The following is a 21,464-nucleotide window of genomic DNA, read 5'->3' as shown; positions in this document are numbered from 1 at the left end:
TCATTTGAGTGATTTTACATGTTCAAATGTGATGTGTGTGTGCTCAACCATATGTGAATCAAACCAAAAAGATTTTTGTTCTTTTTGTTTGCTTTTGGAAGTGATTTGTATCACCCATGTTTTTCAAGTTGTTTTTGTGTGAAAAACATGTTTTCTGGGTGTTTTCGTGATGTAAGCTCAGTCATGAGTTAAAGGGTCCAATTCTCAAGTTTTTCAGCTTTGGACAAAGAGTTTCGCGACTGTTTTGCGACTATTTCGTGAGTAAAGCTTACCAGCGAAATACCAGCGAAATTTCATGGGCATGTAACCAGAGAAACTTTTCACGAAAATTCCCAGATCAGCTTTTTAAAGGGCATTTCGTGAGACATTTGTTTTAAACTTCTCCCATCTTCTCCCAAACTCCTATTTTAATGCTTCAACATCAAAACCCAACTAATTTCAAGTGTTTTACATTCCGTTAACATCTCTAAGGTAATCTTTAACTCTTTTCATTGATTTTGATCCTTAGATTATGTTTTTGGGGGCTTTATGTTTGTAGTTGAGATTTTTTTTTTTAATTTTAAATGGGAGTTGGAAAACTTAATTTTTGTCAATTTTTTTTATTGGGCTTTGTTTTAAATGATGTTTTTATTTGGATGTTGGCCCCTTGTGGCAAAAATAACATGTATTTAGGCAAATTTTTCATATGTTCATGTATTGTTTAACATACATGTGTAGTGTGTGCACTCTATATGTTTGACAAAATGCCCAAATGACATTTTGTTGTTGTTTTGGACTCCGATGAGTACTAAACTTTGGGGGTTATCATAATTATTCATGTATATCATGTTTTGATAATTGATGGTGTGTTTTATACACCTTGCCTTGTGAGTGCTTATTCATGCATTGGTCATGCATCTCACATACAAACTAGATGCACCTTTGCTGCACACCTTTGCTAAACTAAGATGTTTTATCTTTTGTTTGAGCTTCATTTTCTCATTCATCTTACCCTTATGCATCATACCCTTTTTCATATCTTCTTTTCTTTCCCTCCTTCCTCTTGCTTCATTTGTCTATTCGTGAAAAAAATGGGGAGAGTATACTAAAGAGTATACCGATGTGTTTTGTCATTTCTATATGACTCATGTGCACATTCTTAGGGGGAGAAATTCTACCTCGTACACATTCGTAGGAGGAGAAAGCCATAGGGGAGATGCATATACCAAGTGAGAGAAGACAACTTTTATGAGAAAATATGCTTGTTTTCTCGTTGCTTTATGGTGCTTTGAGTTACTTTTAGTATTTATGCTTTGCTTCTCTTATTGCATTGTATTTATGTATTGGAACACACTTGTGCCCTTGTTGGATCTTGTATCCTTGATGCAATTCCTTTTGCGTTTTGCATTGGTTGTGTGTTGGACATGCATACATTCTTATGCTATTGTGCTTTATTAGTTGCATGTTCAAATGATCATTTGCTTTGCTATATGATCAGTGTAGTCATTTCTATATGACTGTTTTGGTATATGATCAAGTTACTCATATGTTTCACATCATGTTTACTTGATCGCATTTTACTTGTTACATTATACTTGTCCTTTTATCACTTGATTTACCTTGAGGGTCTAATGCATTTTGTGTAAGTGTTTCAAGTTATAGGTATATACGTTCCAAGTTCATCATAGCTTTTAGATTTAGGTGTGAGTGAGTTTTGCCATTGTTCCCAAACTCATGGGGAGATTGTAAAGTTGTGATTTACAACTATGTTTTATGTTAGGTTTATTCCATGACAAAAAGTGTTGTAATTGCATAAATTTGTTTCCTTGTATTTTGTGGGATTTTATTGTATTGGGTTTAGTATTAAGTTGGTGAAAAATCGAGCATAAAATGAAAAATCAGTGGATTTCGCGACTGTCTCGCTAGAAGTTAACCCGCGAAAGAGCCACGTGAGAAGCATATGCTGGAAGCTGAAGAGTTGTGTCAGTCTAGAGGATATGCGAGTGTCTCACGGGTAAGGCCTTCTCGCGAGATACTCGCTAAACTTTCTACCTGGAGGATTTTTAAGTGTGAATTTCTTACCCTTCAGCCATACTATATATACCCCCATTGCTAACAAAAGTATGAGAGACCATTCAGAGAGAAAAACCTTAGATAAATTTTTAATAACACACACCTATCTTTTAGAGAGAGAGCTACTAATCCTTAGTGAGAAATTATCCTAACCTCTTCTCATTCCCTCTCCCATTGTCATATCTTGTGAGGAGATTTGTACCCAAACACAACCCACACATTTTCAGAGTATAGAGAGTGTTTTGGAGCTTGGTAAGCATTGGAGATTTGCTAAAAGAAGCCGGTGAGGCTTGGCGGATGCAATTGGCATATTGGGGATCCAAAAAGCTAGACAAGACACGGTTCCGAGAAGTTTTGTTGAAGTAGGAGCTTGGAGGGCTTAGGTACATTGGGTAAATTAGGCTTAGAGGATCTCTTGCTATTCGTGTATCCCAACTTATTGTCTAGAGGATCGATTTACCGCTTGGAGGGCGGCGGAGAGGTTTTTCGCCGAGTTCTTCGATTTCCTCTTCGATAACACATCGCAGTGTTATCTTGTGTTTGCATCTCTCTTCCCTTACTCTTGTGCTTTACTTTTATTATTTGTTATTCATGTTTATGCACTAGAGTAGTAAAGATTAATTGCGCTTCATTTACTTTTATTTTCGCATTTAGATAAAGTTAGAGTAAAAACAATCTAGCCGTTATTTATTAATTTGGGGTCTAAATAAGCTCTTGTGTTTTAACACAAATCCGAGCTTTCAACAAGGACTGCATGAGTAACTAAAGAGCCCTGCTACTTGTAAGAGTTCAGAAATCCACTCTCAACCGATTTCAGGGTGCACCATAAATACATAGAATATAATTGCAATATAAATACGATGAGGAATAGCATGCTGTTCAGAACAAAATTTCCAACTCAATGTTGCTCTATGACTATTTACAATTTTTTTAAGTTTGGTTAAACAAATCAATAATTAAACATTTTTGTCTATACTCATTTTCTGAATACGCATTTGTTTTAGGCATTGTTTCCAAGTCAATTATGTTATTGCTTCAATTTTGAAAGTTTCAAAAATAGGGTGCATGATGACCAAATATAAATATGAAGAACTTATTAAATAGAATGATGAAAGTAATACAATATGTAAAAAGGAATGGAATTATGTTTCATAGCCATGGTCACCTCCACATAAATTTGTATCTATTTTTGGCATATTTCCAACCGGAGTTGAAATGAATATGAACCATAATTGAAGTGCATTACTAATGAGAATGTTCTTTTAATTTCCTGCATCAAGTATCATGACTGGTTTGTGCAACGCACAACAAAAATGTCCACTAAAAACTTGTCTGGAAAAAAAGAAAGAACTGTTTATGCTCAAGGACATGATTACATGATAAAGCAAGGGTGTAGCTACATGAACTCTGCATGAAAATTCTTACATGGACATGAAGTTGGGAAACTGACAATATGAAGCGAACAAAAATGGAAAAATGCATGCTACCCTTGCCTATGTCATTATCTTTTTTCTACTATAGATTTAAAGTTGTCACTGATGTAAAAAAAGAATAAGGAAAGTTAATTATAGCATGCGAAGAAAGATCAATTATTTCCATGCTTGTCTCCTATACATAAAGCTCAGATACATAGCCTGACTAAGTTCAATGGGTGGGGTAAAGATACCAAATTATACATATTTCACATGCAGCATCCCTAGGAAATTTTAGAGAATGCACAAGAAACTACAAGTTATAGATTTCTTAATCACTCAACCAATTGCAAAAATAAAGAAATAAATAAAGAAATAAATACACATCAGTACAAGACCAAAGCACTATTAATTCGACTCTAAATCAAAAACGTTGTGCCCCTTATACAAAGGGAAAGTAAAGGGAAGAAAGGAGTATCAAACACCATCACAATTCACAAACTCAAAAATCCATTGGCTCAGAAATTAAAAAATCCTCTGCACTGTATTCTAATTTCTAATCATATATGCATAAAGCAAGCTTAACAGATTAGGCTCTTAACCTCAATAGGCCATTTTAGAACAGAAATTAAAAGCAAAGCAGAATAACTAGGGTTAGATTCCAACAATTCAAAAGAAAAGAAAGCCATAAAATAACAAAAACTAACCTAAATCAAACAAATGAGTCAGTAAGTGAAATTGGAAGAGGTGTGAAATGAGTTTATGGGAAGAGAGGTGTTAGGTTGGGAGAGAAGTGAAATTGGAAGAGGGTGAAATGAGTTTATGGGAAGAGAGGTGTTACGGTGGGAGAGGAGCGAAATTGGGGAAGAGGGTGAACCCAGGTTTATGGAAGGAAGTGTACACTAGAGGGAACCCGATCTTTGCCGAAATCAGATTGGGTTGTCTTCCTCGTGGGTTTCTCTTTTGAGCCCTTTGCTGGCGTCAGACCGATGTAGGTCTTTCTCATGGATTTCTCTGGTGGGCATGGACCTCTCTTCTCAAAGACACATGCTTTAGGGTGGATGAGGAGTGAATAGAAGCAAAATAATAATAAATAAATAAATAAATGTGATCCTTAAATACTTTCAGCTGAGCTACAGTACTCGAACCCCAAAATAATCAGCCGACATTTTTCACTTATTTGTTACAGTATTTTCAGTTTTCGACAAAATTAGCGGTATCCGAAGGACCCTTAATTTTAAAACCTTAAATAAACATGAATTATGTTTAAAGATATTTAAAATACACCTAAAATTTATATTTATTAATTTTTGTATCCCAAATGTGTCATACTCTAGTTTTTCAAAAAAATGTCATACTCTCACACTCGTACCTTTACTAGTGCAACTTAGCATCTTAGCTTTCTCAGCTTTATTTTATATTAGTTTCTTTTTGTTTTTTCCATGTTTTTAGTAAAAGAAAATTGTAAAATTTTATGTATTTGCTTATTTTTTTTCATATCAATATATTCATGTTCTATTTTTATTAGATTTTTTATTATTTAATTTTCTTAATAACTACCTTAAAAAAAATCCTAAAACCACTACTGACCTAAGCATGACTTCAACCTGCTAAGTTCAATTGATCCAGTGTGTTAGGTTAGGACATATTAGCCTTATGCCTGTATAGGCCCAAGTCCATTAAATTTGACTTGTATCCATGTTATTTATACAACTTTCATATTATTTGCACTGTTCTCATATCATGTGCCTATAGATTTAAGCTTTTTTTTTTTTTTTTTGGTATCAAAGCTTCTCTTTTTTTTTTTTCAATAAAATTGCTTGCTTTCTTTGGCCTTAGTAGCATTTTCTCTACCAAAAAGTCCAAGGGCACAACTAATTTTACAATGGTTGAGGTGGCAGTGTATGATTAATGTTAGTAAAAGTAATGATAGTGGTGGCCTCATATAAAAGTGATGTATTACAAATTACAATCTATTATCTCAATAAAATAGTTATTTAAAAAACTGTGAAATAATAATGTTTTTGCAGCATGGTTGTTTTACTTAATATATTGTTCCATCTATGTTACTTGGTCTTTCTCACGGAGAAAACTTAGGTTCAAATATTGTTTTCCTCATTTCTCTAAGCCAATTTTTTTTTTTAATATCTCTGGTACTTCTCTCTCTCTCTCTCTCTCTCTCTCTCTCTCTCTCTCTCTCTCTCTCTATATATATATATATATATATACACATTATACTAATTAATGTTTAGGAAGATATAATGAGTTAATGCTTTCACTCGGCATGTGAAGATAAGAGAACTACCTATTCCCTTCCAAAAATCAAGCTTCAGTTATCCAAGTGGTTAACCCAAGGACTCACCTTGAAGTGGTGGTCATGGGAAGAGTAGATCCAAACTCTAAGTTTATGTCTCTTAAGGTCAGTTGATGGACGAGTTCAGAACTGGTCCTATAGAATTTTCCACAAGGCGAGCTCGAGCACATGTAGTGCTTGTCTTGGTCAATTAGTGGTTCATTAGTCATTGCTGCTACATTTATATTCAATAATGACATGAAAGAGTATACGAATAGTTAGCTGGTCTAATTCTGACACGCAAACCACAGTTAATTATTCTCAAACAACTTATGCAACTGCTGAAAGAAGGAAGAGCAGTGATTGGGCACACTACATGTAGACTGTTAAAAACATAGTTCCACACCAATACATACCATTACGAATGTTCCTTTCATCAAAAGGACATAAAAAAAGATGAATATGCTGATTCTTATGGAAGGAATGCCTGAAGCAAACCATGGCTGGCCATGCCCTTCTTATCATGGCATCCACCCTGACATGTAGTTATTCAAGGTTGGGGCTGAATTAGTGACGACTGATACTGCTTGATCGGACGGATACCTGCAATTCAGTTAACCAGTTTGATGAATTTAATTAGTGGATCTTCATCATCCATGCTTAATCTGGAGTTATGGATGGTGATATTGCCTAATAAATTATTGAGAACATTACATTTGAAAGCCACACGATTCATTTGCAAGTATAATTAATTGTTCTTTTGGTCTAGCCTCTCCCTAACAAGATATTAATGTAACCTAATGAAACATGGCAAGTCAGATAGTTTTAACATTATATAAGATTACTGAAAATTCCCTCTTTATGTTTTCACACTAATGGGCTTAAGTTGGAGAAGATATCTCATGCATTTAATATATGTATATTGATTCATCCGTGTGCATCACACACAGCTAGAGTCCATGCTACAAGGGAAATGATGCATATTTTGGATGTATAATAAGATAATTATTGCTTAAATGGTCTAAAAACCACTTGTGCCGAGGGTGATCCTAAATTCTTAATAAAAGAAAAAATAATGACTTTTTCTGGCACTTTCCCATTCTGTACTGTACTTAAATGTCTCAGCAGACATGGAAAAAAGACTGTAATAGGTTCTCAGATTAAATAGATTTCTTGGTATCAAATTACGGTTGCATTGATACCCAACAAATAAAAAATAAAAAATCAGGGATGCATACCCAATATGCAACGTGGGTTCACAGTCTAAGGGATGAAAGAAATCACTCTGAGGTTGAGCATGTTGTCGGCCATATCCCATATCGTTGACACTTGGATTCAGTTGGAGTTCGTATCCTTCCACCAACTGCAAAACATTAGCAGAAAAATCTATTACTGTTGATGATAATTTTGATAGTGCAATGCAATTTGGTAGTTGCCAAATATGACCATTAATTACTTTCAATTATTTCGTCAATTCATAAATAGCACTTCAATTCTTTTGGAAAAATTTTTCTTTTTCATATTTCAAATTTTGTTTATGAAAGGTACTTTAGGAGGTTTATAACAAATTACTATTTAGTTTTCAAATGAATGCCTTCTATATCGAACACTGAACTACTAATAAAATTAGTATATATTCGAAAACAAATGAAACATACTTAGTGCATGGATAGAAATTAATTATCTTTCTTCTATAATCATTTAGAATCAAAAGAGTTGGGTATGTTGCATACCCTTTGTTTCAGTGACTTATTTGCTTCATTAAGCAAATGTTCCTGTACATATAAAAGTTTGAGATAAATAAGTGGGTGAAGATACTGAATATGATTCAATGAAGTTTTATAATGTTCTCATACCTTACGTTGAAGATCATTGAGCTGATCCAGCATGTACTGCGTCTGTCAAATAGAGAATAACAGAAGTTACAAAAATAGCTGAGTTTTTTTACCATTTTCCTATTACTCATTTTTATTTTTTTGGAATTCAAGTATTATTCAGTTTGATGAAGGCTTATTAATTTTATTCAACTGCTTTGGTTGATTTGTTTATGGCAAGGAAAAGCAGATAAGGTTCTTAATTTACTCAAGAAAGACAAGCTCTCTTTAGTGTGGAACATCAAGAATTCCAACCCATCTAGTATCAGATTATTGGTTACAAGCCCCCTACGGTCCCAATTTTTATTTTATCTTTTACTCAAACAGAAAAATATTACTGGTTACAAGGACTCGGTACTGATGCTATTTGAAAGCTATTGCATCCGCGTTAGTAATAGCTTACATCTAATTCAGCTTTAACTTCAAGCAATGATACGCATACAGAAAATATACATGAGCACAATGAAACTGTCTTTTGACACCCCTCTCCTTCAAATATTAGGACAAAATAGCATATTTTCCTACTAATTTCAAGAATGTACTAACCACACTTGGCCAAATGAACTTCCAGCATAATCAGTCCACAATAAAAGTAAAGTTATATTACTTCTACTCACAAGAAAAAACTCTTGCACTCAAAACTCTGGAAAGTAATCCATCGTTACCTCCCAACCCTTGCATGAGAGAGACATGTCAATTGACACTTGCCAAAAATCTGCTTAATTAGGATAAAACTTAAGTGTAATTTCTGAGGTGTTCTACTTAATATATATTTTTTCCAAATATAATTAAATTCAACTTATGTGGTTGATTGATAAATGCAATTACATTGTTGAATTAAATTGAGGAACCTAAAATATGGTACCTAAAAAGCTTTCACGAAGTTTTGTCATTTTCTCAACTCCTAGTATATCAACAAGTGATATCTATTTTTCCAAGCATCACCTCGACCAATTATTCTTTTATGAGAGCATCCGTATTGGTAGAGTTATTTTTTTAGCTATTTGGCACTACAAAAAGCTACTTTATCTATTTTACCTACTTACTTTACAAAACATCCAACATCAGTGAATCTATTTTAACTTTTAACACAATAAAATAATATAAACATCACAATAAAATAAACATCACAATAGCAGTGTGAATGCACAAACAATATATAGCAGTGTGAACACTATATAAAAAAAGAAAAAAATGAGTAAAAGAAGTGTGAACGCACAAACAATAATAATGTGAACGCAGAAGAAGAGAAATAAGAATCAAAGAAAGAATAAATATGAGTAAAATAATAAGAAATAGTGTGAATGCACAAATAATTTTATTTATTTTTTTAAATTTTCAGCTACAGTGCATAGTGCATAGCCAAAAGTAGTTGTGCACTGTAGTTGTGGAGCCAAAAAATATAGCTTTGGCTCCACTATTGTATGACACATTTTGGTATTTGGTGGTGCTAAAAATAACCATATAGCTATTTAGCACCATCAATGTGGATGCTCTAATACATTATGTGATGCCAAGGACCCTTGTCATCAGATGACACTTTTTGATGCCTTCTAAAGGAGATGTCCAAGGTTCAATCCCCTAATAATGGGGCACATATATGTAGCTAAAAGAAAAAATAAAAAAACGTAGTGACAACTTTAGAAAGAATGAAAAATTTATAATAAACTTAAACACATAATATACAATCTAGGTTATTTAACAATATGTGTGTGAGTTCAAATTTGTTTCAAATTCCTATTTAAACTTAATTACCTATTTGACTTTTCTTGGTATGTAAGAAAAGCTAACTTAATTACTTTTTTGGGTATTATTTGTATAGAAGGATAGTGTTTTCCTTGTAATAGAAGTAATTTGAATTTCTTGTCCACAAAGGAATAAAATTTGAAGGCTTATATACAGACATTTCAATGAAGGATTTTTTGTGTGGCTTGGCTTAAGGGGATCATCCCATATAGGGGGGGGAAAAAAAACTCTTAAAAGAAGAGTTATCCAAGTAGAAGAAAAAACTCATAGAAGAAGTGTTTTGATAAAAAAAGAGATGTCACTTAGCAGAATAGTTCTCATAAAAAACTCTTAAAAGAAGAGTTATCCAAATAGAAGAAAAAACTCATAGAAGAAGTGTTTTGATAAAAAAAGAGATGTCACTTAGCAGAATAGTTCTCATAAAAAACTCTTAGAAGAAGAGTTTCACTTACTAGAGGAGAAGACAATTAGAAAGAGCATTGTTTTATAGTTTTTTTGGGGTTAAAAGTATACTCATGAATGAGACCTATGTAAGAGAGGTTGAGATTCTTAACTTTTATTAAGTAAAGTGGCTTTGATCTATGCGTGCATGCGTTGTGTGTGAAGGTAGATTTTTTGTCAAACAATGTAAATTCTTTTGTTTTCTATATGTGTTTTGTTCTTTTATTTTTCATTTATTGTTACTTATTCAAATTCATGGAGCGTTATTACACAAAAGATATAAAAGCTTCCATTATCACACAAGTGGTATTAAAGCCCAATGTTGATCTTGATATGGTTCGAGAGAAGATTTGAATGAATTTGCAATTGGTCTATATAGATTCACGTGAGTTTGGCGGTGCAAAGGATGATCACCTTCCTTGAAAAGACTTGCATGGATTAAGGTGGAGCTATCATTCAAATAATGAAGATCACTCGTTAGAATTTTAATTAATAAGAAGATTTGCTGAAAATTCTCTCAAATTCTTGTATGAACGGGATTGCCTATTTGGCTTTACTTGATGTGGAAAGATAGTTGAGTACTTGATTACTTTTTTGGGTTTTCTTTACATGGAATGCAAGTAAATCCTTTATCAAATAAGTAAGGAATTCATTGTCAAAGAGGCAAGGAGTATTTCTTGTCCATCAAAGAAATGAGTTGAAGATTTATACATACAATAAGTTTTTGACCACTTTGACACAAGGATCTTCCAGTTTAAGGAGAAAAGAAAACTCTAAAAAAAAAGGTTCTCATAAAAGAAGAGAAGACTCTTAGAAGAATACTTCACTTAAAAAGAGAAAACTCTTAGAAGAAGAGTTTTCCTTAGTGGAGGAGAAGAGTCTTATAAGAGAAGTAGTTTGATAATTCTTGTGTGGGTGTGTATGTGGAGGTAGGCTATTTGCTAAATTATGTAAATTCTTATATTCTTTATGTGTGCTTGTTCTTTATTTGCCTTACTATTATTTTTGTGAGCTTGTTCTTTATTTGCCTTTACTATTATTTGTTTAAATTCTAAAAGCGTTATTACACAACAAGTGATATAAAAACTTCCGCTGTCCCAACAATTGGTATCACAATTTCCACTATCATATACAACAACATAGAAGGAAAAACAGAACTAATAAATTGACAATATAAACTAGTAAATTTAATTTAATTATTTATAAACAATGTTTTATGGAAAAGAACAAATGATTGCATAAAAAACAAATTTTTATCAATTTTCAAATATAATCATAATGATAATGTTCTTTTAAATTTGGACTTTTTAAATATTGATTCCTTCCGTTTTTCCCCTATCATTCATTTCTAATTTTTCTTTATATATATATATATATATATATATAAGAATTTTTTTATATTAATTTTCATAAAAGTTTGATGCATCAAAGAGATAATAGCCAATTAATTATACAGTAAAATATTTAAAAAATCAAGTAAAAAAAGAAGTTACACGTACGGTAAAATATATCAACTAGAGTTAATTATAGTGATGGCCCATAAGCTTAAGGCATATTGGCATGCTGGCTAACTTTTGTTCGGTCAATATCTGGTATTGAACTCCTTCTATTTACTCTTAGTAAAAAAAAAAAAAATCAATTAGTCTTACCAACAAAAATACATACAAAGGAACCCACAAGAAAAAAAAAATTCATAATATAAGTGGGATGTACTGATGTACATACAACACTTATACATTCAGTGTAAGATGCATGACTAGCTATATTATAAAAAGCACTTTGAAAAAAGATGCAATTGGGAAAATCATTGGAAGAATAATTTACTATGAAATCTATATAATCTGGTAAGTTGGTAGGTGCGAGTACCCGTGTTGATCTGATTAGCTTCAGTGAAACAGCTAGCTGTCTCTCAAGTGACTCGAGCTCTTTGCTGCTTAAAGGGCCAAGATCTTCTCCCATAAGATTCCTATTATGATAACAACTTATATGTTTTAATTGACTACGTGTTTTAACATCTTTCAATCAGCATAACTGAGAATGGTAATAGCAAATACCTTTGGGATCGTTGGAGATCTTCATAACGTGCCTTGAGCTTCAAGTATTCCTGCTGACTACTCAGCTCCTAAGTATAGAAGTAAAAATTGATTAAATAGATAATTCATGATACAACATACTATTGCACAATAGAGTATTACACGTAAATGGATGAAAACTATCCCATCATAATTTTCCATCTACTCAGGGCTGAAACTCACTTATAACAAAAAATTAGAATAATATACTGTTGGATAACTAGATTTTGTTCAGAGACTTTTTCTTTTAGTGAGCATTCTAAGACAAACTTTGGTACATACGGAATGCAGTTAGTGATGGATGGACACTTTTTAAAGTGTGGCAACATTTATGTAAAGAAAGGTGATGATGTTGGTGTAGAAGTAGGACATGACAAAAGGTAGTGATGAACTAAATAAAGCTAATTAGAAGCCATTCATGCATGTAGGACGCCAACCCGCTCTATAATATTTCTTCATTATAACAAACTCATTGGAGCTTTAGGATGAATTGCAACATAAAGAGCAATGTCACGAAGTCCTGACCCAAGTGGCTAAATAAAAGTTGATTAGGGTAAACTGAATCTTCTTATATCATACATTTAAATTATGCGGATTGAATTAGATAAGTTCGTATTTTGTAGGCATGTGTTAAGTTACATTGGATATTTACTAAGTAAAACTAACTTTATAAGTGATTATGAGTAGTTCTATTTTTTTGAAGGACTAAATTACGAATGATTCTAATAGCAACTTGATTAGTCTATTTGTGTATTATTAGCCTAATGTTGTTCCAGTTTGTGTTTAACCATTTCTTATAAGATTATAATATGTTTGATATTTTAATATAATTCAGTATACAACCTCTTAATTCTAGTAAATTTTGATGAGTGAAATGCTTGGTTTTGTTACTCTTTTTAACTTTATAATTTTCCCTAAACAAATTGTGACCTTATAAGCTTTGGTCTATTTAGGACCATAAAGCTGAAAACAGTTTGAAATGTGATAAATCTCTTTAGTGCATTTTTCTATTTTTATTAAAAATAATGATTTGACATAATGACTAGTAATTTTTTCAGAAAGAAACTTTATGTCCACCCATTTTAAGAGAATGTATGCAAAATAATAATTAATTAAATATTGACCATTAATTAAATTAATTAGGTGTAACTATGAATTCATTTTTATTATAAAAATTATTATATCATCTCTAATCATTTCTCCCTTCTAAAAGTTCTTTAGCAATTGGTAACGAAATAGTTTAACAGATTTAAAACACTTTGGCGCTTTAGTTTGCAAAACATTCTAAACACTAAGCTTTTATTTTAATTAAAAAATTCTATCACAAAAGCTCTACAACTAAAGCTCAATAGATAAAACTCAACTTCTTTCAACAATACCAAATAGACATTTTTATAAGTACTAGATTTCATCCTTTATTATATGGCAATATATTTTACAAACAATTTTCTCTCCACCTTTTTCTCAACAACCATGTTTTACCTCTTACAATGTATTTGAAAGTTTGGAAGGAAAGAAGAGTAAAGAATAAAAGAAGGAAGAAAAGGAGAAGGGAGGGGAATGAATAACCGTTCCACTTGTTTGTATGTTTTAAAAATTAAATAGGGGGAATGTGAATTGATATACCTCCCTTTTACTTAGATGTTTTAAATATTAAGTAGGGGAGTAAAGGAGAAGGGAATGGTCATATAAATTGAAAATTATGATACTTTTTTTCTACTTCAAAAAATAGATAGAATGACATTATAAGAGCAAAATTAATTGACAAATTAAAATTTTGAATATAAGTATAAACCCTTCTCTTCTCTCCCCCTCCAAATTCCCCCTAATTTGGGGCAATTAAAACTAAGGGGTAAGATAGGCTCCAAATCCCCTCAAATCTTTCCCCAATATCCAAATAAGGTTTATTAAACCCTCCTTATCCCCTTTTTTACTCTCTCTCTCTTTCTCTCTCTCTCTCTCTCTCTCTTATTATAATTTACAGTACTAATCCCCAACCTCTATCATAATATATGTGAAGAATAATTTTTTATTTTTTATTTTTAAATTCAGTTATTCAATATACTTGCTAATCAATATAAAGTAAGAATGTATAATTATGCCACCCAAAAAAACTAAAACTTAAACCATTACCAAGGCTTCCCTTGTAGATACATTCGGCTCTGGTGCTCCATAGTTGCATTTCTGGTACCTCTCCAGGGATTTGAGCATGCTGAATATTAACATAATGGAACATGTAAAAATTCCTCATGTCAAGAGTTGCATATAAGATCAAATAATATATGACAGAGCAAATGAAATGTGGCCAGCATATAATAAAGTGAGCTCTTGTGAAAGTAAGTACTGTATGCCTATTCAATGACTAAGAAAAAAGATTCATGAGTTAGGACTTGCCTCATTAGAATTCAAATCAAGAGGACACTATTGACTCTTGAGCTTGTATGTCAATAATTGTTTAATTCCTTTTGTTGTTTTTTTCTTTTAGTTTAAAATTCACCTTACATTAATTTTGCTGGCTTTGTTTTCATCTTCAAAAATGTGAATTATGTTCAATGTTTACTAGATCTTTAAAAAAAAAAAAATGTATAGCTCAGTTACTTAACTAAGCCTCTTTGGACAATATTGTGAACTAAGAATTTAATAACAAATAGAAGTTTTTTCTTCCATCAGATAATAAATAACCTGTAATCCCAAATTCTCTTGTAAGTAAACACACTCTTGTCTCATGATATGTTTGGTGAAATGAATTCTTCACCTTTTATATAATGAAATGAATCCAAAGCCCCTAATCTCTCAGAATATAACCATTCCAGTATAACAATAAAATAAAATAAAAAACAAAAAAAGCGTAGAAAGATAGATCCTAGCTATTACTTGAGTTGAGTGTGCATATACTCATACTCAACCTAAAATCAACTCACAGAATAAACTCTACTTTTTCTTTTTCTTTTTCTTTTTTCTTTTATTTTTTTATTTTTTGGATTCATTCTTTGTAGAAATAATATGATATCAAATCAATTTAATACACAAGAAATATTTTTGGAAGTAGTAATAAGATGAAACTGGGGGAACCCATGGATATTAGGGAGATCACTAGTAAACTACTCTTTAAAACTCAATAGACTTAAGAACATGTCATTTTCACATCAATTTGGATTTGAAAGGAAACAAAAATGATTGAAAGAGAGAGAGAGAGAAAGAGGGAGAAACCCTAAATTTACTAGGGCTTTGGAAAGATCAAGCCCTAAACTCATGTAATAAAAATGTCTCCATCACCATTACTGAGTCCTGACATCAAAACGTCTCATATGAAACATCTGAGGAGAGAGAGAGAGAGAGATTTTTGATCCATTGGAAAGATTGGAGACTCAAAAGGACCGATTTGAAGAGCAGAGTTAGCTATAACTGTATAAAACAATTTGATACATCTAAGACTTAAAAATATGGGGAGAGAGAGAAAGAGAGAAAGAAACTACTACTATATTATGCAAATACTCTCTTTCAAAAACTACAATTAAAGACTAATTTGAGCTAAGGTAGAAAGCTTAAAAGGAAATATAAGTTGAAAAAGAAAACCAAACAACTACAAATAGAGATAGAAGACAAAAGAAAGAAGAAGAAAAAAAAACCCTAGTTCAAGATCTGCATATAAGATAAAAAGAGAGATCTTGTGAGCCGTAGAGGAATCGTTCATAAATTTGGATTTGTGGTTTAGAAACTTAATCAAGACGGAACTGCTAAGAAACTTAGCAGAACGAAAAGGGAAACTAAGTATAAAATCTACACGAAGAAAAATGAGAGAAGAGTAGGTGAAAAAGGCTAGCTATGAAGAAAAAAAAAACACAAATTTCCACTTGAAGCTTTAACCATATAATTATGAATGAATTTCTGACTCTTCTTAAGGCTCCTCTCAATTAGCTTTGATCAGTTTAAAAAAGAACTAAGATCAGCTTCTCTCAGATCACTTTTTAAAACAACGAAATTAAACGAAAATAGAAGAAGCAGATTTCGAAAAAGAAAGCGAAAAAAAGGAAAGCAAAATAAATGAAGGCAGAGTCTTTTGACTCTCCCAAAAATAACACAGAAAGAAGAGTCAATACAACAGTGATCTTCTTTTTATGGCGTTCCGTTCCAAGTTGCAGAGATCTAGCACCAAAGCATTCAAGCCACAGTCATTTCACAGAAATGGATAAAACTCCAACGCTCCAAAAAGAAAATCAACTTTCATTTTTTCTCTTATAAAAAAAGCAAAAAAAAAAAAAAAAATTTCAAATCAAATCACTTAAAAGAAAAGAAAAGGGCTTGTGTTTTGTTTTTTGTGTTTTCTGTATTTTGTTGTTTCCTTTTTGTGATTTGTAGAGTGGAAAAAGTTGGTTTAGTTGTTTTGGTGATAATACCTTGAAGTGCTGGAAAACTCGTACAGCTTTCCTCTATTGGAGAAGATGATGAGTGCAACCTCGGCATCACAAAGGACGGAAAGCTCGTAGGCTTTCTTCAAAAGTCCGTTCCTTCGTTTTGCAAAGGTCACCTGTCTGTTGATTTTGTTCTCAATTCTCTTCAGCTCCACCCTTCCTCTACCCATTTTTTTTTCTCTCTCACTCAACTAACTAAACCAAACCAAATTATTCACTTCTCTTTTTTACAGAAAATTTAACAGCTATTTTGGTTGTGTGTGTCAGTGTGCCCCTTTGCTTCTCTATTTATACTATCTCCGTCCCAGACAGCGGGTGGGCTATTTGAGCTTTGTTGCGTATCATATACGGGAAAAGTAGAAAGATTATAATAAACCAAATAAATCTAAGGACACTTTTAAGTTCACGCTCAATTTTGCAACACAAAAAAATGATTAATTGAAAAATTTAAACATTTTTTATTTATTACTTTTTACATTGACTTATCAATTTTTGTTTACCATTTACAATTGACAAATTTAGCATAATTTCTTACGTTGATCCATTATTTTTTTGTGTCCAACGTTTATATTATGACTAATGTTATGATTTTTTCATAAATAATACCTATTATTTTTTCTTATTACTCATAATTTGTCACTTTTCTCTATTATTTAATTGAGTTGGGTTAATGTGAACTCTTTCTCTATTATTTTCTCCTAAACCCTTTCTCACTTATTCGCTTTAATAAAAACTCTCTCCAACTTTGTTTTGCTTGGATAATAACAACACTAAACAATGATAAGACACTCTAAACAAAGCTAACAAGGACAAGTACTACCACTACTAAGGTGTAGGTATGCATGCTTTTATTAATAATTTATCCATAGTGTTTGTTGTGAAATGGTTGTGGATCGTACGGTGGAAAAGTGAGGAGTGGTTGCACGTGGGAAGCAGGAGATTAGAACTAGAAACTAGAAAGTAGAAAGTGGGAAATGAGAGAAAAAAACCTTAAAAAGAACGGAAGGAAGTGGCAATGAATGCAAAGGTATTGGGCAGTGCTACGCTACGTGTCGAGCTATGAACTAAAGGACTTCTGATATCCATATCTGACCCTTCGGGTTCGGGCAATCATGTGACCTAACCTTAAGAAGTGGAACCACTGAACTTTTTCGTGCTTCCTACATTTACGGAAATACCCCTCGTGGTTTCTGTCTTGGTAATTTTTTTTTTTTTACAAAATAAAAGTTTTACTTTAGTCTAATATAATATATATATATATATATATATATATATATATATTGTGTGTGTGTGTGTGTGTGAAACTTCTTTTTTGAGATTTGAACTCTAATCTTTACTCCTCACACCCCACACTCAACAAACACTTATACTTATAGAATGATCATCTCGCTAAGGGTGTACAGTGATTAGTCTTATACTCTTATATTCATCAAGATAGGATCATAGAAAAGAAAAGAAAAAAAAAAAAAACAAACAAACACACACACACACACAAAACTTTTACCGTAACTTGGCACTAGTTGTGAGTGGTGAAAGTAAACTAGCAATTTCGTATCTTATATATTGCATAATTTTTGCAAAAACATGCCACTTGACTAGTTGTAATTTGTGAGTGGTAAAAATCATTGTTTAAAAAACCGAATTGGACCGGTCAGTCTGATCGGTTCAACTTGGAACCAGCCTTCAATTCGGTCCGGTTATGGGAAAAATCGAAAATGACATACAAACTGAAATTTTTTGAAAACCGGTCGGTTTAACTGGAGAACTGGGAATGGATGGTCGAACCGGTTAATGACCGGTTGGAGTTTTTTGACTTTTCCCAACCTAAACTACGTTGTTTTGGTCCTCAAAATTAACCCTAAAGTCCTCACTCTCTCATCTCACGATCACGCCTTTTCTCAAACTCCTTGCCTCACTCTATGACTCTCTCACTCACCTCAAGCTCTCAACTCAAGTACTCAACTCAAGCTCTCTCTGCCTCACTCTGTTTTCTGCACGCACGCGGCATGCACCTCTCTTTGCCTCACGCACCTCTCTCTGCCTCTAAATTTTTTTTCCTTCTCATCCTCATGACGTCTGAAGTCTCGGTCTCACCCTCGCCCTTTGAGCTTTGCTCTCTACTTCTCAACGTCTGGGTTTTGGGTTTTCTAATTGGGTAACGTTCTTTTCTTTTTATTTTGATTTTGATTTTCTCGGTTCTTTTTTTTTTTTTTCATTTCTCTCGGCTTCATCAGGTAATAATTAATATTCTTTTCTTTTTATGATTTTGATTACTTGATTTTGATCATTTTCTCGGTTATTTATTTATTTATTTATTTTTTTTTTGCATTTCTCTTGGCTTCATCTTGGCTTCATCTCAGATTCTCAGTTCATGTTCTCGGCTTCATCTCAGGTTCTCCTTCCGTGACTTCACTACACTACAACAAAAGTGGGCTATGGTGACGAAATCTAGTGAGGATAAACAATTTCGTCACCGAATGATAACATTTAGTGAGGAAAAGAAGAATTCGTCACCAAATACTATAAAAATATTAAAATGGGTGACGAAATCAATATTTCGTCACCAAAGATGTACCAATTGGTGACGAAATCAATATTTTGTCACCAAAGATGTACAAATTGGTGACGAAATATTTATTTTGTCACTATAGGTCATAAAAAAATGCAAACCTAGGGTGACGAAATATTCACGTCACCAAAGACTTACCAAAGGTGACAAAATTTTAAATTTGTCACCCAATATTAGGATGTAGGTGTTTTTGGTGACGAAATAAATTTTTGTCACCTATTGTTTAACCAAAGACTAACTAGAGGTGATGAAATTCCAAATTCATCATCCAATATTAAGATGGAGGTATTTTTGGTGACAAAATAAGTGTTTGTCACCTATTGTTTACAAATAATTAAGGATTGCCATGAGCAGGGTATACCCATATATACCCGGTTTGTTTATCCATAGATATTTATAACCCACCCAAAGCTAATTTTTATAAAATCAACAAATATGTTCAAAAACCACTAAAATGACTAAAATATCCTCAAAATCTCTAAAATAAGCAAAATACCCATGAAACCTTTAAAATGACCAAAATATTCCTACAATCTCTAAAATCACCAATTATGCTAAAAACCCACTAAAATGACCAAAATATCTCTAAATCTCTAAAATGAGCAAAATACCCATAAAATAACCTCAAAATGACCAAAATACCCCTAAAACACCAAATATGCTCAAAAATCACTAAAAATTACCAAAATATCCCCTAAACCTCATAAATGACCGAAATCCTCTAATCCTAAAAAATGACCAAAGTACACACAAAACCTAAAAAATTACCCCTCGAAACCTAAAATTTGGCAAAAATAAACACAAAACAAAAAATTATCAAAATAACCCCTAAACCCAAAAAATAACCAAAATAACTTTGAAACCTAAAAACTGACCAAAATAGCCTTAATGCTTTAAAATTACCAAAATACTCCTAATCCTTAAAAAATGACCAAAATACCCCCCCAAAACTTTAAAAATTACCAAAATACCCCTGAAACCTATAAAATGACAAAAATAGCCCTAAAACCCATACGATGATAAAAATACACCCTAAACCTAAAAGATGATCGAAATGCCCTCAAACCTAAAAATGACCAAAATACCCCTAAATGACAAAAATACTCATTTTTATAATTTCTGGCTATTTTGGTCATTTTTTAGGTTTAGGGGGTATTTTGGTCATTTTATTGGGTTTCGAGGGTATCTTCGGTTCTTTTTTAGATTTAGGGGGGTATTTTGGTAATTTTCATATTTCAAGGGTATTTTTGGTCATTTTTAGGTTTCATGGGTATTTTGGTAATGTTTAAGTTTTGGAGAGTATTTCGGTCATTTCTTAGATTTAGGACGTATTTTTGTCATTTTTAAGTTTCGGGGGGTATTTTGGTCATTTTGAAGGTTCCAGGGGTATTTCAATTATTTCTTAGCTTTAGGGTGAATTTTGGTATTTTTTTAGTTTCGGGGGATATTTTGGTAATGTTTTAAGTTTTAGGGGTATTTTGGTAATTTTATGATTTTAGAGGTATTTCGGTCATTTTTTAGGTTTAGGGTACATGTCGGCAATTTGGTAATTTGCAAGCTTTAGAGGCAATTTGGTAATTTTGATAATTGGGTAATTGAGTGGGTTGGAGTTTACCTATAATAATTTGGTTGAGTTAGGTTTGGGTTAAATTTAATTAGTTAAATGGATAATGATGTGTAAATTACACCTGATTGGCAGGAAAATTGGCATGCATGTTAAGAACAAATAGAACATGTAATCCAACAGTTGAATTTTCAAAATATGAATTCAATAATAAGTTATTGGGTGGTGTAATATTTTTTAAAATTACATCAGGTGTAACTTGAACCCAGACTTATATTTCTTAATTCAATGTGAATTTCGACAAATCTACCGTTAGATTACATTATCTTCATATGTTTTTCATGCTTACAAAATTTCAAGGTGATTAAAGATTAGGCATGTCATCAATCAATTGTCTAAATTCAAGCTTTTGTAGTTTAAAATAACGCATAAAAGATGAGTTTAAAGATCAAATGGCAAATTACTCCCGATTGGCATGAACATTGGCATGCATATTCAGAACATATATAGAATGTAATCTAACAGTTGGATTTCCAAAATATGAATTCAATAATAAGTTATTGGGTGGTGTAACATTTTTTAGAGTTACATTAGGTGTAACTTAAACCTAGCCCTATATTTCTTAATTCAATGTGAATTTTGACAAATTTACAGTTAGATTACATTATCTTCATATTTTTTTCATGTTCACAAATTTTAAAGGTGATCAAAGATTAATAGGCATGTCATCAATCAATTGTTTTCTAGGTTTCAAGTTTTTGTCGTTTAAAATAACACATAATAGATGAGTTTAAAGTCAAATGGTAAATTACACCTGATTGGAATGAAAATTGACATGCATGTTAAGAATATATAGAACATGTAATTCAACGGTTGGATTTTCAAAATATGAATTCAATAATAATTTATTGGGTGGTGTAACACTTTCTAGAGTTACACCAAGTATAAATTGAACCCAGACCTATATTTCTTAATTCAATGTGAATTTTGACAAATCTACCGTCAGATTATGTTATCTTCATATGTTTT

General features: G+C 32.2%; 1 protein-coding gene across 2 annotated transcripts; it reads right to left on the bottom strand.

Moving 5' to 3' along the window:
- Positions 1–6,041: 6,041 nt before the first annotated feature.
- LOC142627623 (agamous-like MADS-box protein MADS4) lies at positions 6,042–16,564 on the bottom strand. Of its 2 annotated transcripts, XM_075801501.1 has the most exons (8): positions 16,288–16,562; positions 14,024–14,102; positions 11,873–11,940; positions 11,685–11,784; positions 7,614–7,655; positions 7,491–7,532; positions 6,996–7,120; positions 6,045–6,360 (listed from the first exon to the last, which is right to left on the bottom strand). In XM_075801501.1, exons 1-8 carry the CDS (start codon positions 16,470–16,472, stop codon positions 6,279–6,281), a joined length of 723 nt encoding a protein of 240 aa, XP_075657616.1. In that variant the 5' UTR covers positions 16,473–16,562; the 3' UTR covers positions 6,045–6,278. The 2 variants fall into 2 exon arrangements, with proteins under 2 accessions (XP_075657617.1, XP_075657616.1); XM_075801502.1 differs by lacking the exon at positions 7,491–7,532 and having other exon boundaries at positions 6,042–6,360; positions 16,288–16,564.
- Between the last annotated feature and the right edge of the window lie 4,900 nt (positions 16,565–21,464).

The sequence above is a fragment of the Castanea sativa genome, chromosome 3 (genome assembly GCF_040712315.1).
Source record: "Castanea sativa cultivar Marrone di Chiusa Pesio chromosome 3, ASM4071231v1".
Classification (NCBI taxonomy): Eukaryota; Viridiplantae; Streptophyta; class Magnoliopsida; order Fagales; family Fagaceae; genus Castanea; species Castanea sativa.
Note: the sequence above shows the minus strand (reverse complement) of the source record. Positions and strands in the feature narration are given on the sequence as shown.

Excerpts from the sequence above, each read along its gene's own strand:
- LOC142627623 (XM_075801501.1), bottom strand. The coding sequence starts at position 16,472 with ATGGGTAGAGGAAGGGTGGAGCTGAAGAGAATTGAGAACAAAATCAAC. Across the intron at positions 14,103-16,287 it reads GAGTTTTCCAGCACTTCAAG|CATGCTCAAATCCCTGGAGA; the intron begins GTATTATCACCA and ends GTTAATATTCAG. Across the intron at positions 6,361-6,995 it reads GAACCCACGTTGCATATTGG|GTATCCGTCCGATCAAGCAG; the intron begins GTATGCATCCCT and ends ACTGAATTGCAG.